Source organism: Piliocolobus tephrosceles, chromosome 11 (genome assembly GCF_002776525.5).
Source record: "Piliocolobus tephrosceles isolate RC106 chromosome 11, ASM277652v3, whole genome shotgun sequence".
Lineage (NCBI taxonomy): Eukaryota > Metazoa > Chordata > Mammalia > Primates > Cercopithecidae > Piliocolobus > Piliocolobus tephrosceles.
In genome coordinates, this window is record NC_045444.1 from 91,645,990 (window position 1) to 91,661,640 (window position 15,651).

The following is a 15,651-nucleotide window of genomic DNA, read 5'->3' on the forward strand; positions in this document are numbered from 1 at the left end:
GTTTTAATGAGGGTCCTACACCTCTTCCCGGGAGGCTTTTACTGCTTTGATTAAGGATTTAGTTTTCTCTTATTGCATGATGTACACCACTCTATTGAAACAAAAAACAAACCTGAAATGTAAGCCACATAATAAAAGGTGAGCAAGTCTTCACTAAAAGTGAAAGGCTTAACTTCTGCTGGTTCGCGATCAGCAACAACCTGTGTCCCAGCCTGGCCACCATTTCAGCCAGAGCTTGTGGCTCTGGTCCCAGCTTTGCCCCTGGCCAGCTATGTGACCTTGGAACGCCAATCCTCCTCTTTGAGCCACAGGGTCTTATCTAAGAGATGAGGTGACCTTTAATCCCTTTCAGCTCTTAAACTTTTTGATTCTGTGAAGGCCATGAGTCTTTCTGACACTAAACCCACATCATCACAACAGATCAAAGGATGGAAAACTTAAGTGCAAATAAAGGTCGAATCATACATTTAAAGGCAAGTGCTTCCAAACTCCAAAACTCAGGGGAGAGCTCATGTGTGCAGTAGTGTCTCAGAATTCTTCTTTAAAATGGGCTGAAAAAATGAAATGTTGCTATTAGGCCAGGCTAGTGTCAGTAACACTAAGTGGGTCCAGGATTTTTGTTCACAATTGGCATATTTTGTCATTACTAGATACCATATCTAATATACTTTATATATCAATGGTTTCATGTATTGAGAATGTACCCAGACACCAGGAAAGAAATAGAAAAAAAGCTACATAGCTCTAAAGAGAGGATTTAAACTTCTTGAGAAATTTTTATGAAAACATGTGAAATCTTTTCATTGGCGAGTGCCTTAGGCCCTCATTCAAAGACCACACTAACCTACAAAAATAAAGAAAAGGATTGTTAATAGCTCAGGTTGATCAAGCTCTCACATCACCCTTCTAAATAGAGAAAAGGGCTCCTAGTCACAGACTTACTGAGGGTCTGACAAAAACAGAGATGTCAGAGAAACTGTAAAAAACACAGGTAATGGGAAAAACTCAGAAACTTATAGTGTTTTGCGAAGCAAAAGTAGGTCAATTTATTGATCTGCTTATTTGTTAACTTACCTAATTTATCTGCTTCTATACAAAATGCTCTGTACCAGACACTAATGTCCTTACTTTACAAATCTTCACTCATTCTGTTCTCTCAACAACCCTATGAGGTGGAGAGTGTAATTTTACTCATTTTATACATAAAGAAATTGAAGCCCAGAGAGGTCCAGTAAGTCTCTTAGTTGACACAGCTAGTAAGTACTAGAGCCCGTCTCTTAATTGACACAGCTAGTAAGTACGGGAGCCAGGCTCTTGAGCACAGGGCTGTGCTGGTGTCACAGGTACTTCCTTTTTGGAGGAGGGCAGGGGAGATGAGGTCTACCTCTTTCACCCAGGCTGGAGGGAAGAGGTGCGATCTTAGCTCACTGGAGCCTCAAACTCCTAGACTCAAGTGATCCTCCAGCCTCAGTCTCCCAAGTAACTGGGACTACAGGTGCATGCCACCACACCTGGCTAAACAAGTACTTCCTTAATCTACCCACTGCATTATGAAAATGGAGGTTCATTTATTCATTTAGCCGTACTATTATTGTTGCATACTAATTTTAATATTTCTCAAAAGCAATATTGAATATGGAGGGATGATGAGTTTCAAGAAAAGATTAAACTTATTTTGGTATTTCAGGTTGAGATTCTCCTGTACATTTTAGAAGGATCCTCATTCAAAACAGTTATTTTTGCGATTGTTTTGTTGTTTATAGTATCAAACTCCAACCATTTGAAAAACTCAATACTTTCAGATTTTGTGAGGATACATGATTCGGATTTTCACTATATCTGAAATTAGGATAGCAATTATGATGAGATGGGCTACCATATTTACTTTCTAAACAGATGAGAGTGCCGAGGGGAGAAAATGGCTATAATTTAGTTTATTAAAATTATATAAATATAATTTATTTATAGAACAAGAAATAAGTCATTGTCTGTAATTCTCTTACCTAATACCCTGTATGGTCAAATGAAATAAGTAGAATATTCTGCAGAAAGAAAGTTATTTGAGATTGCCTACAAGTACTAAGAAAACTATAAAGGGCATTTGATGTATCTTGTGTCTAAATTGTCAACTGTGCTTTTCCTATTATTTCCTTTTTGCACTTTTGATATGCAGACTATCTGCCCAGTGTTAACATTAGTTTTAGAAAGAAGACCTAAATAAAGTAGAAAACCAAATTCCTACAGGCATCAGTCATTCAACAGGATGGTTTTCTCTAAAGGATACAACCTTTTCACTTGTTTTTTAAAATAGGCATAGCTTAGCCCACAGAAATCCCTTAACCTGCTTTTGGACTCTGCTAATATCTGATGACATCTCTTGAAGTGCTAGTGTTTTCCAGGCCTTCTTTATCCACTTAAAGTTATATAGTATACAGCAGGATCCCAATTAGCAGAAATCAGTGAAGAGTAAAACACGATATTACCCAGAGAATATTTTATTTAAATTGTACAGTATGGTAAAATACATGAAAACAGAGTTGCTACATCTCATAAAAGAAACCTGAGATTTAGGAATTAGTTTCAAATATGTGTTTGGGAGTTGCACAGAGTGATGAGTGGCTGTGTTCAAAATGAGAACTGCTTCCTCATTTTTAAAAAGATTTTATTCTAAACCCAAATACAACATATGGCTTCTTTCCACAGCTCTGGAGTGGATTCAGCAGTATATTTTCCAGATCAGCACATCAACTTCAGATCTGTGACACCGGCCAGGCAGCCTGAATCAATTAATTTGAAAGCCTCGAAGAGCATGGACCTTGGTAAGCAAGGGTGAGGTGACATCCAGGTCAGCTCTCCAGCCTTAGCCCATTTATCTTCCCAAATGTCCTGGTTTTGTTTCTTCAACTCAAACCTCAGGGAACAAGGTCTGAAGAAGCCTAGAGGAAGGGATAATGGCCATCTCACCTCCCTATCTCTTCACACACTTAATTGTAATGACTCACTTTGTGAAACAGAGAAGTGATTTATTTTTACAAAATGATCTATAAACTATCCTCCCATTATAGATCACAAAAATGATTCCTTCTGGAGGATCTGAATTCCAGAGGCATCTTTATCTCATCTGTCTGCCTTTGCATTTGCACCCTTCCTTCTGCCAGGGCATTTCCACTCTGTGCAGGCATACCTGTTGCAGAGCCTGGGAAAATCATGTGGTTCAAAGCATCCTTTGCCTTAGTGCTTCACATCCTTCTATTCCTATCCAGGTGTGATGGATAGGGATGGCAGCAGTGCAGAAAATTCACCTTTTTAAATGCCCATCCCCAAATCCTGTGACACTGGAAGGAAAGGGGGTCTTTTGGGCTTGCCACACTGAGGGTGTCAAGGTACCCTCTGTCCACGCCTGAACAACCTCACTGAGGTTCTCAGCACCATGGGGAACTTCTTGGTGACTGTTGGGTGCCAGGGCAGAGCAAGGGCCCCTGTCAACTGTGTTCTGAAAGCCTTGGGACATCTCATATACCCTAGAGCATCACTGCCCTCCCATGGGCTCTTAGAGAGAACACTATTAGAGAAAAGTATGGGTACAAAATAAATTCTCAGCAAAATATCCATTGCCTTGTGAATGCTTAGAGGCCAAGCTTTGCAATTGTTTTTTCTCGAGGCATATTATATATTTCATTAGTAACAATGAGAAAATAGAATAATCAAAAGTGCGTGCTCCACCAAACAATCTAGTAAATAGGGCTTATCTGTTATTCATTTACAGGAGTTCAGAAAAACATTCAATCATGATGAAACAAGAGAAATTGATTCTGTTTTGTATAAATTAACTAAATCACTGGGATGCGTTTGCTGTAATCACCTATAGTGAGAGACAGATAGAAACCTTAACAAGGAAGCTGTCTTGAACACTGGTCAGAAACAGTATTTTCTCAAGCGTGAACCTTTGACAAACCAAAGGAATAATTTGTGACAGTGACATACGTTATTACTAATAATTTAAAGAGCAGTTCATTTTTATAGAGTGCTTGATAAACATTTCCTGTTCTGTCTTCCCAGTTTCTCTATAAAGAAGATGAATGGATCAAAACTGCTCTTATTTTTGAGGAGAGAAATACATTTCTGTTTTTCTCATTTAATTAAAGCAGCCGCTATTATGGTTCTAAAAAGAAAAAACAGCACCCATTGTAAATTAAGAGAGAAAAAATATTATGAAACCTGCAAAAAATAAAACCTAAGGCATGTCCAGAATCAGTATTTTTATTTACATTTGAATTTTATCATTATTATTATTATTTTTGAGATGGAGTCTCACTCTGTCTCCCAGGATGGAGTGCAGTGGTATGATCTCGGCTCACTGCAACCTCCACCTCCCGGGTTCAAGTGATTCTCCTGCCTCAGCCTTGCGAGTAGCTTAGATTATAGGCCTCTGCCACCACACCTGGCTAATTTTTTTTTTCTTTCTTTTTTTTTTTTTTTTTTTTTGTATTTTTAGTAGAGAGGGGGTTTCTCCATGTTGGCCAGGGTGATCTCGAACTCCTGACCTCAACTGATCCACCCACCTCGGCCTCCCAAAGTGCTGGAATTACAGGGCATGAGCCACTGGGTCCAGCCATTTTGTTAACATTTTTATTACCAAAAACTATATTTTGAGTTTTCTCTTCGAAACTGAAATAGTCCTAGCAAAATATATGTAGTTAGCAATCATTCTTTGCATTTTTATACATATGCCATAAATGACAACAATAATAGTAAGGTTTATTCATTTTACAAAATTGGTCAGGTTATGAGCTATTTAGCCTAGTACCAACTAAAAGCATTGGCTAAAGTGCACCATGCAGCGGAAATACTCAGTAGCATGCTGTAAAAACAAGTTTAGAATAATCATCAAAGTTTGGTCCTTTCCAAGAAGTACAAGGTTAAAGCCAACAGTCTTTCAGAAGGCCCTGAGGGTCAGCATTCTACCACCATTTTGATCCCTTCTCCCCAGAACAGTCAGGGAGCCTAACAAATGTGTTAACCTTCTCAATGTGAAATTCACTTAGGTGATACCCCAACGGTAAACATTTGAAAGTGTCTTTTCTGTTTCATTAGGGGAATAGAATATTGTATATAGTTTCATTTTCCATATATAGCACTAGGCCAATGTAAGAGATTAATTTATTTGCTCAAAAGGTAGGTGACTATGTTTATAGGAATAATACTAGCAGGATCTTGATTCTTTAAAATGTTTTAACATTCTTTAAAACGGTTTAATAAGTATCCTATTTAGGATGAATACACAATTCATGCTATCTATTTTTGAGCTGGAAACCAACATTTTTATATGCTTCAGAATAAAAAAAAAAAAGAAACACCCTTCTATTTGTTGCATAATTAAATTATATTGGCTATTTCTCACTTTATAAAGTCTGTAGGAATCTTCAGAGGCTGATGGGCCCTATCAGTACCCTTGTTTTTGTTTTGCATTTGCTACTAAGACCAAACTAGTATTTTAACTTGCATATTAATGAGTCGTTGTTCATCTGTTTAAGCTATTTTAAAGATGAGCGGCTTCCATTTACTTATTTTCAGTTATATTTTCGAAGACAGACAATTCCGATTAAGAAAAATAAAGCCTCCTTATTGCCATCTCTTTTACCTATTCACCGGACACAAATGTAGTTTAAAATGTAAGTGCTCCTAGAAAGCACCAGTTGCTTCCCCATCTATGTGCATGTCCACATCACACACCGTTTATTTATAATAGTTGTGTAGTGTTACATTCATGAATCTTCAGTTATACTTTACTTTTCTCTTCCCCTTTTAATGGAATGTGGGCTTCATTAACAGTTCTTTTGTTGTTGTTTTGGTGGGTTTTTGAGTGGTTTGTGTTTAAGATTTTGCAATTTGTTTATTTATAGCCTTTGCCAATGTTACCATTTGTTAATTTTTTCTTCTTCCGTTTATAAAATATTGTTACTTGGGATGCAAGTCATTTTTTTGCAACCTATTATTTGTCTTTTTAGTTTCATTGTGATATTTCTTATAAAAGAGGTTTCAGTCTTATTGTCAAATATTTTCATCATTTCTTCTTTTGTGACATTTAGGTTATATGTTTATCTCATTCCCTTCTGGTACTTTTAGAGGCTTTAAAAAATATTTAGCAATCTATCATGTTTTTATCCATGGGGTATGAGATGGAAGAATTTTCTCACATAAGTAAGCAAATTATTAATAACATTTATTGACTTCTCCGTTCTTTCCCTGTTAATCTGAAATTCAGTCACATTGAATAGTAAATTCCCATACATACATAGATGTGTGGATTTCTAGACATGCTATTCTGTTGATACATTAGTCCATGTCATGTCAGCATCACCCCATTTAAATTATCTTGCTATTACTTCGTATTTTGATTACTTATAAGATAATCTTCCTCTAATTTTTCTTCCTTTGTAAAATTACTTTGGCTCTTCATATGTACTCATTCTCCTGCATGGACTGTACAATCAGCTAATCAAAATGAGTTTCAAGATGAAATGGGAATGCTTCCACTGTGGGGGGTGTGTGTGTGTGAGAGAGAGAGAGAGAGCACACACATTAATTATAATGTTTGCTATTGGTTCTCATGGAAACATTTGATCAAGCTACATAAGTTTCTTTGCAGTCCTAACGTCCTAAAAGTTTTTTGATTAAATCGTTTATTTTTTTAATCAAGAATGAATGTTTAATTTTAATAAGTGATTTTAAGGGCCTTACTGGCTGATAATGTGGATTTTGTTCTTTATTCTATTCATGAAATAAAAGTGAGTTAATTAATAGATTCCCCAATATTAAATCTTTGATTCTTTTTCAATGACTCTAAATTTTTCTCTTTACTTGCAAAAATGTTTATTGATTAACTACAGATGTGTATATTAAACACTTGTTGAGATGGGTAACACATTATATGCTCTAAAATGTAGGTGTACAACTCTGATTACAATTCTACTCAGTGTCATTAATTCCTATGTATACATTATAAGTATAAGTAAAAGCTGAATTGGGTATACATTATAAGTATAATGTATATATAGCCCTTTTGAGGCTGCTTTGCCTTGGGATTTTGTGGATACTTTTACTGGCATGCATGTGGTCACATTTAAGTCAGATCAGAAATGATTAAAATGATAAATAAAAGGAAATTTGTTTTTAAATAATTGCATGTAGTCATGCTAATTCAAAGGGGTTAGGGTGTCACTTAAGAGACTGGGTGGATACTTCTGGGTTTTGGAGAAAATCAATCTTTTCCTTCTAATTGTAGACTTTTCTCTATTTATTTAAATTACCAGAATTACTGTGTTCACTCTGGACCCCTTTAATTTGTTCATAATTGAGCTTGTGTGGGTGTTGAGTTGGAAGCTCTCAGGAGCTGAATAACACAGCTGCCTCTTTGGCCTTTGGCCTAGGGTTTTCCCCCAAAGAGCTGCCCTTGTTGGCAGTATGCCAGGAAGTTACATTCAAAGACTTTTTGATGAGGCATAAAAATCTTTAATTTCCAGGCTTGGTATTTTATGACCCCATAATACTGTTTGAGAATTAGTCTGAATTATTCAAGGGATAGCACTTCAGTTTGTTGGCCCCCTTTGTTGACCTACTCTGCAGCCCCATTCAGAGTTAAGTTTAAAATTCTGTTTCTCACAAGATACTGTTTTTCGAGTTTCCTCTCCTGTTTCAAATTGGCCTCCCACTCCCATTTCAGAAGGGTGTTCTATAACCCAGTTCGGAGAAGGCGAAGGGTAGTGCAGATGGAAGATGCTGGCCAGCTGTACTCCTGTTCAATGAGAGGAAATGAGCTTAAAGTGATGCATGAGGCATTCAGACGAAATTTTAGGAAGTTTCCTGACAATAAAGATTGTTAACATTCCATGTCTCATAGTCTTTTAAGCAAGAGCATGTGTCCTGAATATCTCCCTAAAATCAAGACGATAAATAGGTTGGCTGATTTCCTTTCAAGATTTGTGATTCAGCAGTTTTATTTTCTGTTAGTTGCTTGCTCTGATTTTTTTTTTTTAATTAGGAAATGTTTTTAGATACCCACAATTGAAGTAATTTATAAGCCAACTGAGTTCTCACATCTACAAAGGTAAATATTTGAGATACATTTTGAGTATGAAACCTTTTATACATGCCAGATATTCCTCTTAGAGAGTACATTTCTAGTATCAGCTCAAAGATGAGCATGAAAAAAGCCCCATTCTACTGCTCTAATACGTTCTTTTTAAGATTATATTCATATAGTGAGGTACTTCTCTATGAATTATTGATAATAAAGACTGAATACGTAGGATAATTTTTATAAAATTATTCTAATAAGTGTGATGCTGGTTTGTATGTATTATTAATATATAAATATATTTACTATTTTTATTTACATCCATGGATTTCTTTTATTGTCCACCAATGAGTAGTACCTCTGAATACAGTTAAAAGCTGCATTGGGTATTATTGTTTTGGATACAACTTTGACTTCAAAGAAAATAATCTGTTTTGTAAAGAAAAATTAATGGTAACACTGTAAGAAAGTGTCTATTTGTATAATAGACAAGTATACAAAGATGAAGTCAGCGATATACTCTAAGCTCTAGTAACTCAAAATAAAGGAATTATAGGGAATATTCATTCATTAAGTAAATGTTTATTAAGTGCCTGCTGTGTGCTAAGAAGTGCATTAAACACTGGGGATGTGGTAAATAAATGAGAGAAATGGTGCTTGCTGCGTGTACCTAGATTAGAACCTCAACAGGAAAGAAAAACTCAAGAGTTAAGGAAAAACTTCCAAAAGGAAATTCTAACATTATGATAACTTATCTCAGGGAGGAAGAAAAGGAAGAGGCATCTGAAGACACTAGTGTGGCTGCTTCAAGAACTCACTGATAACCTTGGCTATGTAGAAAAGAGGAAGAGAGAAGCAAATTTTCAGGAAATACTGTCTTAGAGAATCGGGTGATAGATTTACAGAATTAGCATTCAGATGATTTCTCCAGAATTGAAGAAGATAGGATTTAATAAAGAATAATGCATTCATTCCAACAAGGATTTATTGACACTTACTGTATGCCAGGCAATATCCCGGGTAAATAAGACAAAGGCTGCAATCTTACAGTGTTTTCATTCTCGTTATGCAAACAGATGATAAAGATGTATACAGTGAATAAATAATAAAATTTCCGATGACAGAGATTCAGATAGAAATGTTTTTCCTGAAGCCAAATTCAGGTAGAGAGAATGACTGAGGGGACATGAAGCTATTTCAGATGGGATAGTGAATGATAAAGGTTATGTCATAAAGTCAGGTTAAAAGAAATGAATTGTATAAATGTAGGATTTAGGAGAGTTGGCATAGTAACTATTGAAGCAATCCCCTGGTTCTTAGCTGCTTGCCTGACATGGCCATCCCCAAAGCTAGTTCTGTGTTTTCAGATCAAAGAAGAAAACAGCTCCACTTTATTCTGGCCTGGTCATAACATTTACAGTTCCATATCCAATTATGGGTAAAATATTTTAATAGCTACAAAGACAGTATAGAATGCAATCCAGATATTGGTGAGAGACCTAGAAACCATGTTTAGTGAAAAACTGTTGAAAGAATAAAGATATTATGCCTGAAAGAGAGATGGCTTAAGAGGCATAGGAGAGCTCTCCTCAAATATTTTCATGCAAATATTGAAAGACTCACATCTGTTTAAAATTAATCAGTACCCCAGATATATCAAGCAATGATAATCACATCAGAAGATACATCATGTTTACAAGTTTTGAAATCGAGAAGGATAACAGTGATGGAAAATGGAATTCTGGTTTGTGGCATGTTTGGTATAAAAGGAAAAAATATGTAAATTAAAACAGCTCCTGAAGACTGAAAAGAGAAGCAGAACTCACCAAAATTATGAAAAAGAGACCATCATATATTTTTCAGTGTTTGACAAGGGATACAAGTTCTTTTCATTTTTGTTAGAGTATTTTAATATGTTCATGTTGTTAAAACATATTATAAGGCCGAGCACAGTGGCTCACACCTGTAATCCCAGCACTTTGGGAGGCCAAGGCGGGCGCATCACCTGAGGTCGGGAGTTCAAGACCAGGCTGACCAACATGGAGAAACCCTGTCTCTAGTAAAAATACAAAATTAGCCAGGCATGGTGACCTATGCCTGTAATCCCAGCTACTTGGGAAGCTGAGGCAGGAGAATCACTTGAACCCAGGAGGCCAAGTTTGCAGTGAGCCAAGATCATGCCATTGCACTCCAGCCTGGACAACAAGAATGAAACTCTGTCTCAAAAAAATAAATAAATAAAACATATTATAATGTATATAGTTATGTGTTTTAACTACATAACTGTATTATATGTACACAGATGATAGCACTGTGTACATATTACAGAGAATATAATTGTAGTGAGATGAATAAATGAAAAGTTGAATTTAGAGAACCTACCTCTTAGAACTCAGGCTGAATTCTTAGAGAGACATCTCTAGTGAGAAAAGACTTCAGATAGTTTCCAGCACCTCCATCCATGGCAGGCCTCTTTCAAAACATTAAGAAAACGGACATTTGGATTAACCAAAATGTAACATGTAATTATATTTTAGATAATTGCTACATTTAAAGTGAATTATAGACTAGTAGTAGTAGTAACTGAAATGTGGAAATATAGATCACTGTCTATAATATAACTTGATCAATACTTCAGATGTAGCAGAATAAGGCAGATTCTGTTTAAAATTCATTAAAACAACGATTTGAGTTGGAAGCAAAGGTGTAAAAATGATTCTCTATGTCAAGGACGTGCTTTTCCTATCCCTGTAAATCTCTACGCATCCTCTCCTCCTGCTGTGTTTTACATTCCCTAAGAAACATACTTTCAAGAAGAATTTGACTTGGTATTATTCATTGTTACTGTTATTAATTGGAAAACAATACCTTTTATGTAGGAATTGTACTTTTATAATGCTTTATATGTTTCTAGACTTGTCTAAAAGTTGTGACACATGCCAGGCCATCCCTGTCATACCCCTCCCATGACCAAATGCTCACAAATGCCATAAACTTAATTGCTCTCTTTTATAAGTTGTTGAATGGGTGAATAAGAGATACAACTTTCTCAGATGCCCCCATCTCAAAAAGGAAAGCATTTTCAGAGCAAGGATCATCCCTCTTATATAAAAACACTTAACCTAATGCCTCGAACACCCCTAATGCCTAGGGATTGGATGGTGTTATTAGTAATAGTAGCAGTCATGGAGAGGGTAGTGTTGGTAGTATAATCAGAAATGAGCTTCTACATCTCCTACAGGTTTTTCTTATACTTGGTGGTTGACTTGAACAGTCAATATAAGTAAATTCTCCTAAAGTTAAGTATTATGAAATGCTGGGAGAAAAGTTAACCTGTGGATTTCATAGGTATATCCTTAAGTCAATAATGGGGCCACAAATGGTCTCAAATGTTGCCATGCAGTTTTTCACTGAGTGTATTTTCTCAAGGCCGGGGAATGTTTAGTGGAATATGTAGTTAATTTAAAATGTCAATGTCTCCAAGAAAAATGTAAGGCTCTATTTCCCCAGAAGAGATACAAAAAAAACTATAAAGTTTAGAAACTAACCTTAACCAATGATATTCTGCCAGTAACAAACCCATGCAGATTTTTACTAAATTGACCTCTGTGTACTTAGAGTGTTATCTGTGCTCTGAAGAGAAATCTTGGTCAATGGAAAAACTGCCTTATTCTTTAAAACTTAAATATTCTGGGCTCCTCATAAAACTTGGATTAAAACATGAAGTGCTTTCTTCTTTATATTTTGTACTGAGGCTCTGTATCTAGGTAATTCTAAGCCTTCCCCCCCACCCCCCGCCCCACTATACTTTAAGTTCTGGGATACATGTGGAGAACGTGCAGGTTTGTTAAATAGATAAAGACATGCCATGGTGGTTTGCTGTACCCATCAATCCATCATCTATCTACATTAGGTGTTTCTCCTAATGCTCTCCCTCCCCTAGCCCCTCCACCCCTCAACAGGCCCCAGTGTGTGATGTTCCCTTCCCTGTGTCCATGTGTTCTCATCGTTCAGCTGCCACTTATGAGTGAGAACCTGTGTTTAGTTTTCTGTTCCTGTGTTAGTTTGCTGAGAATGATGGTTTCCAGCTTCATCCATGTCCCTGCAAAGGACATGAACTCATACATTTTTATGGCTGCATAGTATTCCATGGTGTATATGTGCCACATTTTCTTTATCCAGTCTATCATTGATGGGCATTTGGGTTGGTTCCAAGTCTTTGCTATTGTGAATAGTGCCACAATAAACATTCGTGTGCATGTGTCTTCAGAGTAGAATGATTTATAATCCTTTGGGTATATACCCAGTAATGGAATTGCTGGGTCAAGTGGTATTTCTGGTTCTAGATCCTTGAGGAATTGCCACACTGTCTTCCACAATGGCTGAACTAATTTATACTCCCACCAACATTGTAAAAATATTCCTATTTCTCCACATCTCTCCAGCATCTATTGTTTCCTGACTTTTTAATGATCGCCATTCTAACTGATGTGAGATGGTATCTCATTGTGGTTTTGATTTGCATTTCTCTAATGACCAGTGATGAAGAGCTTTTTTTCATATGTTTGTTGGCTGCATAGGTGTCTTCTTCTGAGAAGTGTCTGTTGATATCCTTCGCCCACTTTTTGATGATGTTATTTGTTTTTTACTTATAAATTTGTTTAAGTTCCTTGTAGATTCTGGATATTAGCCCTTTGTCAGATGGATAGATTGCAAAACTTTGTTCCCATTCTGTAGGTTGCCTGTTCACTCTGTTGATAGTTTCTTTTGCCGTGCAGAAGCTCTTTAATTTAATTAGATCCCATTTGTCAATTTTGGCTTTTGTTGCCATTGCTTTTGGTATTTTAGACATGAAGTCTTTGCCTGTGCCTATGTTCTGAATGGTATTGCCTAGGTTTTCTTCTAGGGTTTTTATGGTTTTAGGCCTTATGTTTAAGTCTTCAATCCATCTTGAGTTAATTTTTGTATAAATATAGGGAAGGAGTCCAGTTTCAGTTTTCTGCGTGTGGCTAGCCAGTTTTCCCAAACCCATTTGTTAAATAGGGAATCCTTTCTCCATAGCTTATTTTTGTCAGGTCTGTCATAGATCAGATGGTTGTAGATGTGTGGTGTTATTTCTGTGGTCTCTGTTCTGTTCCATTGGTCTATATATCTGTTTTGGTACCAGTACCATGCTGTTTTTGTTACTGTAGCCTTGTAGTATAGTTTGAAGTCAGGTAGCATGATGCCCCAGCTTTGTTCTTTTTGCTTAGGACTGTCTTGGCTATATGGGCTCTTTTTTGGTTCCATATGAAATTTAAAGTAGTTTTTTCTAATTCTGTGAAGGAAGTAAGTGATGGGGATAGCATTGAATCTATAAATTACTTTGGGCAGTATGGCCGTTTTCACGATGTTGATTCTTCCTATCCATAAGCATGGAATGTTTTTCCATTTGTTTGTTTCCTCTCTTATTTCCTCGAGCAGTGGTTTGTAGTTCTCCTTGAAGAGGTCCTTCACATCCCTTGTAAGTTGTATTCCTAGGTATTTTATTCTCTTTGCAGCAATTGTGAATGGGAGTTCACTCATGATTTGGCTTTCTGTCTATTATTGGTGTATAGGAATGCTTGTGATTTTGGCACATTGATTTTGTATCCGGAGACTTTGCTGAAGTTGCTTATCAGCTTAAGGGGATTTGGGGCTGAGATGATGGATGGGGTTTTCTAAATATACAATCATATCATCTGCAAACAGAGATAATTTGACTTCCTCTCTTCTTAGTTCAATACCCTTTATTTCTTTCTCTTGCCTGATTGCCCTGACCAGAACTTCCAATACTATGTTGAATAGGAGTGGTGAGAGAGGGCATCCTTGTCTTGTGCCAGTTTTCAAAGGGAATGCTTCCAGCTTTTGCCCATTCAGTGTGATATTAGCTGTGGGTTTGTCATAAGTAGTTTTTATTATTTTGAGATACATTCCATCAATACCTAGTTTACTGAGAGTTTTTAGCATGAAGTAGTGTTGAATTTTATTGAAGGCCTTTTCTGCATCTATTGAGATAATCATGTGGTTTTTGTCGTTGATTCCGTTTATGTGAAAGATTACATTTATTGATTTGCGTATGTTGGACCAGCCTTGCATCCCAGGGATGATGCCAACTTGATCATGGTGGATAAGCTTTTTGATGTGCTGCTGGATTCGGTTTGCCAGTATTTTATTGAGGATTTTTGTATCGATGTTCATCAGGGACATTGGCCTAAAATTTTCTTTTTTGGTTGTGTCTCTGCCAGGTTTTGGTATGAGGATGATGCTGGGCTCATAAAATGAGTTAGGGAGGAGTCCCTCTTTTTCTATTGTTTGGAATAGTTTCAGAAGGAATGTTACCAGCTCCTCTTTGTACCTCTGGTAGAATTCGGCTGGTCCTGCAATTTTTTTGGTTGGTAGGCTATTAATTACTGCCTCAATTTCATAAAGACAGATATGAACTTTTTCTTCTCACTTGCCTTTGTTTCCTAAACCATTGTTCATATTTAAATGAAGTTCTGTGCTCCTTTTTAAAGAACTTTTGTGTTAATGTAAGAACATCTTCATTAAAAATATGAAGCTAAGGATGCTTATTCAAAGAATAGAACAAAATGCTTAAGTTCTCCTTGCAAATATGAACCAAATCCATTTTAGATTTTTTAAGTGAGAATTTCATTAGTTGAAAATGTTATATGTAATATACAATTAAATGTACAATTAATAATTAAAATATACAATTAAATAATTAAAAATATATAAAAATATAGGTTAAATGAAGTTTAGCAGTTTCATAATTATCCCTTCTGAGTGATATTTGAAGGATAAAATTTGTTATTGGCAATACTTTATGAAGCAATTAAAGACACTGTGAGGAGAGACAACTATCTAATTTTTAGATGCAGTAGTTGCAGTTTGTTCTTTAGAAAGCAAAATATACAAAAAATAGTTAGAATGAATGAATAAGGCCTAATATTTGATAGTACGACAGTGTGACTATAGTCAATAATGATTTAATTGTACATTTTAAAATAACTAAAGGAGTATTGGATTGTTTGTAACACAAAGGATAAATGTTTAAGGGGATGATACCCCACTTTCCATGATGTGATTATTATGCATTGTATGCCAGATCAAAACATCTGATGTATCCCATAAATATATACACCTACTAAGTGTACACAAAAATACAAAGTAAAAAATTATCTTAAGGAAAAAAACAGGGCCAGTCATGGTGGCTCATGCCTATAATCTCAGCACTTTGAGAGGCTGAGTTGAGAGGATCATTTCACCCTAGGAGTTTGAGACCAGCCTAGGCAACAAAGCAAGACCCCAGCTCTACAAAAATAAATAAATAAATAAATAAATAAATAAATAAATAAATAAATAAATAAAAAATAAATAAATAAATTTTTCTAAACAATAAAATAAAAAATAAAAAGCAAAACACCTTTAGTCTTACATATTGTTATTCTCGTATATACCTACCTGTGTTCTTATATTCTAGTTTTTTTCCGAGTGATTGTACCAAACATATTTCTTTAAATTATTGTTAAAAACAGTGTAACCTAAACATT

General features: G+C 35.9%; 1 protein-coding gene across 4 annotated transcripts in view; it reads left to right on the forward strand.

The window, feature by feature from the left end:
* The window catches only part of PARD3B (par-3 family cell polarity regulator beta), a 1,041,361-nt gene that overhangs the window by 614,362 nt on the left and 411,348 nt on the right, over positions 1 to 15,651 (forward strand). For all 4 annotated transcript variants that reach the window (XM_026454609.1, XM_026454611.1, XM_026454610.1 and 1 more), the window contains one exon: positions 2,704 to 2,819. In XM_026454609.1, the coding sequence (XP_026310394.1) occupies positions 2,704 to 2,819 (116 nt within the window). The remainder of the gene's footprint in view (positions 1 to 2,703; positions 2,820 to 15,651) is intronic.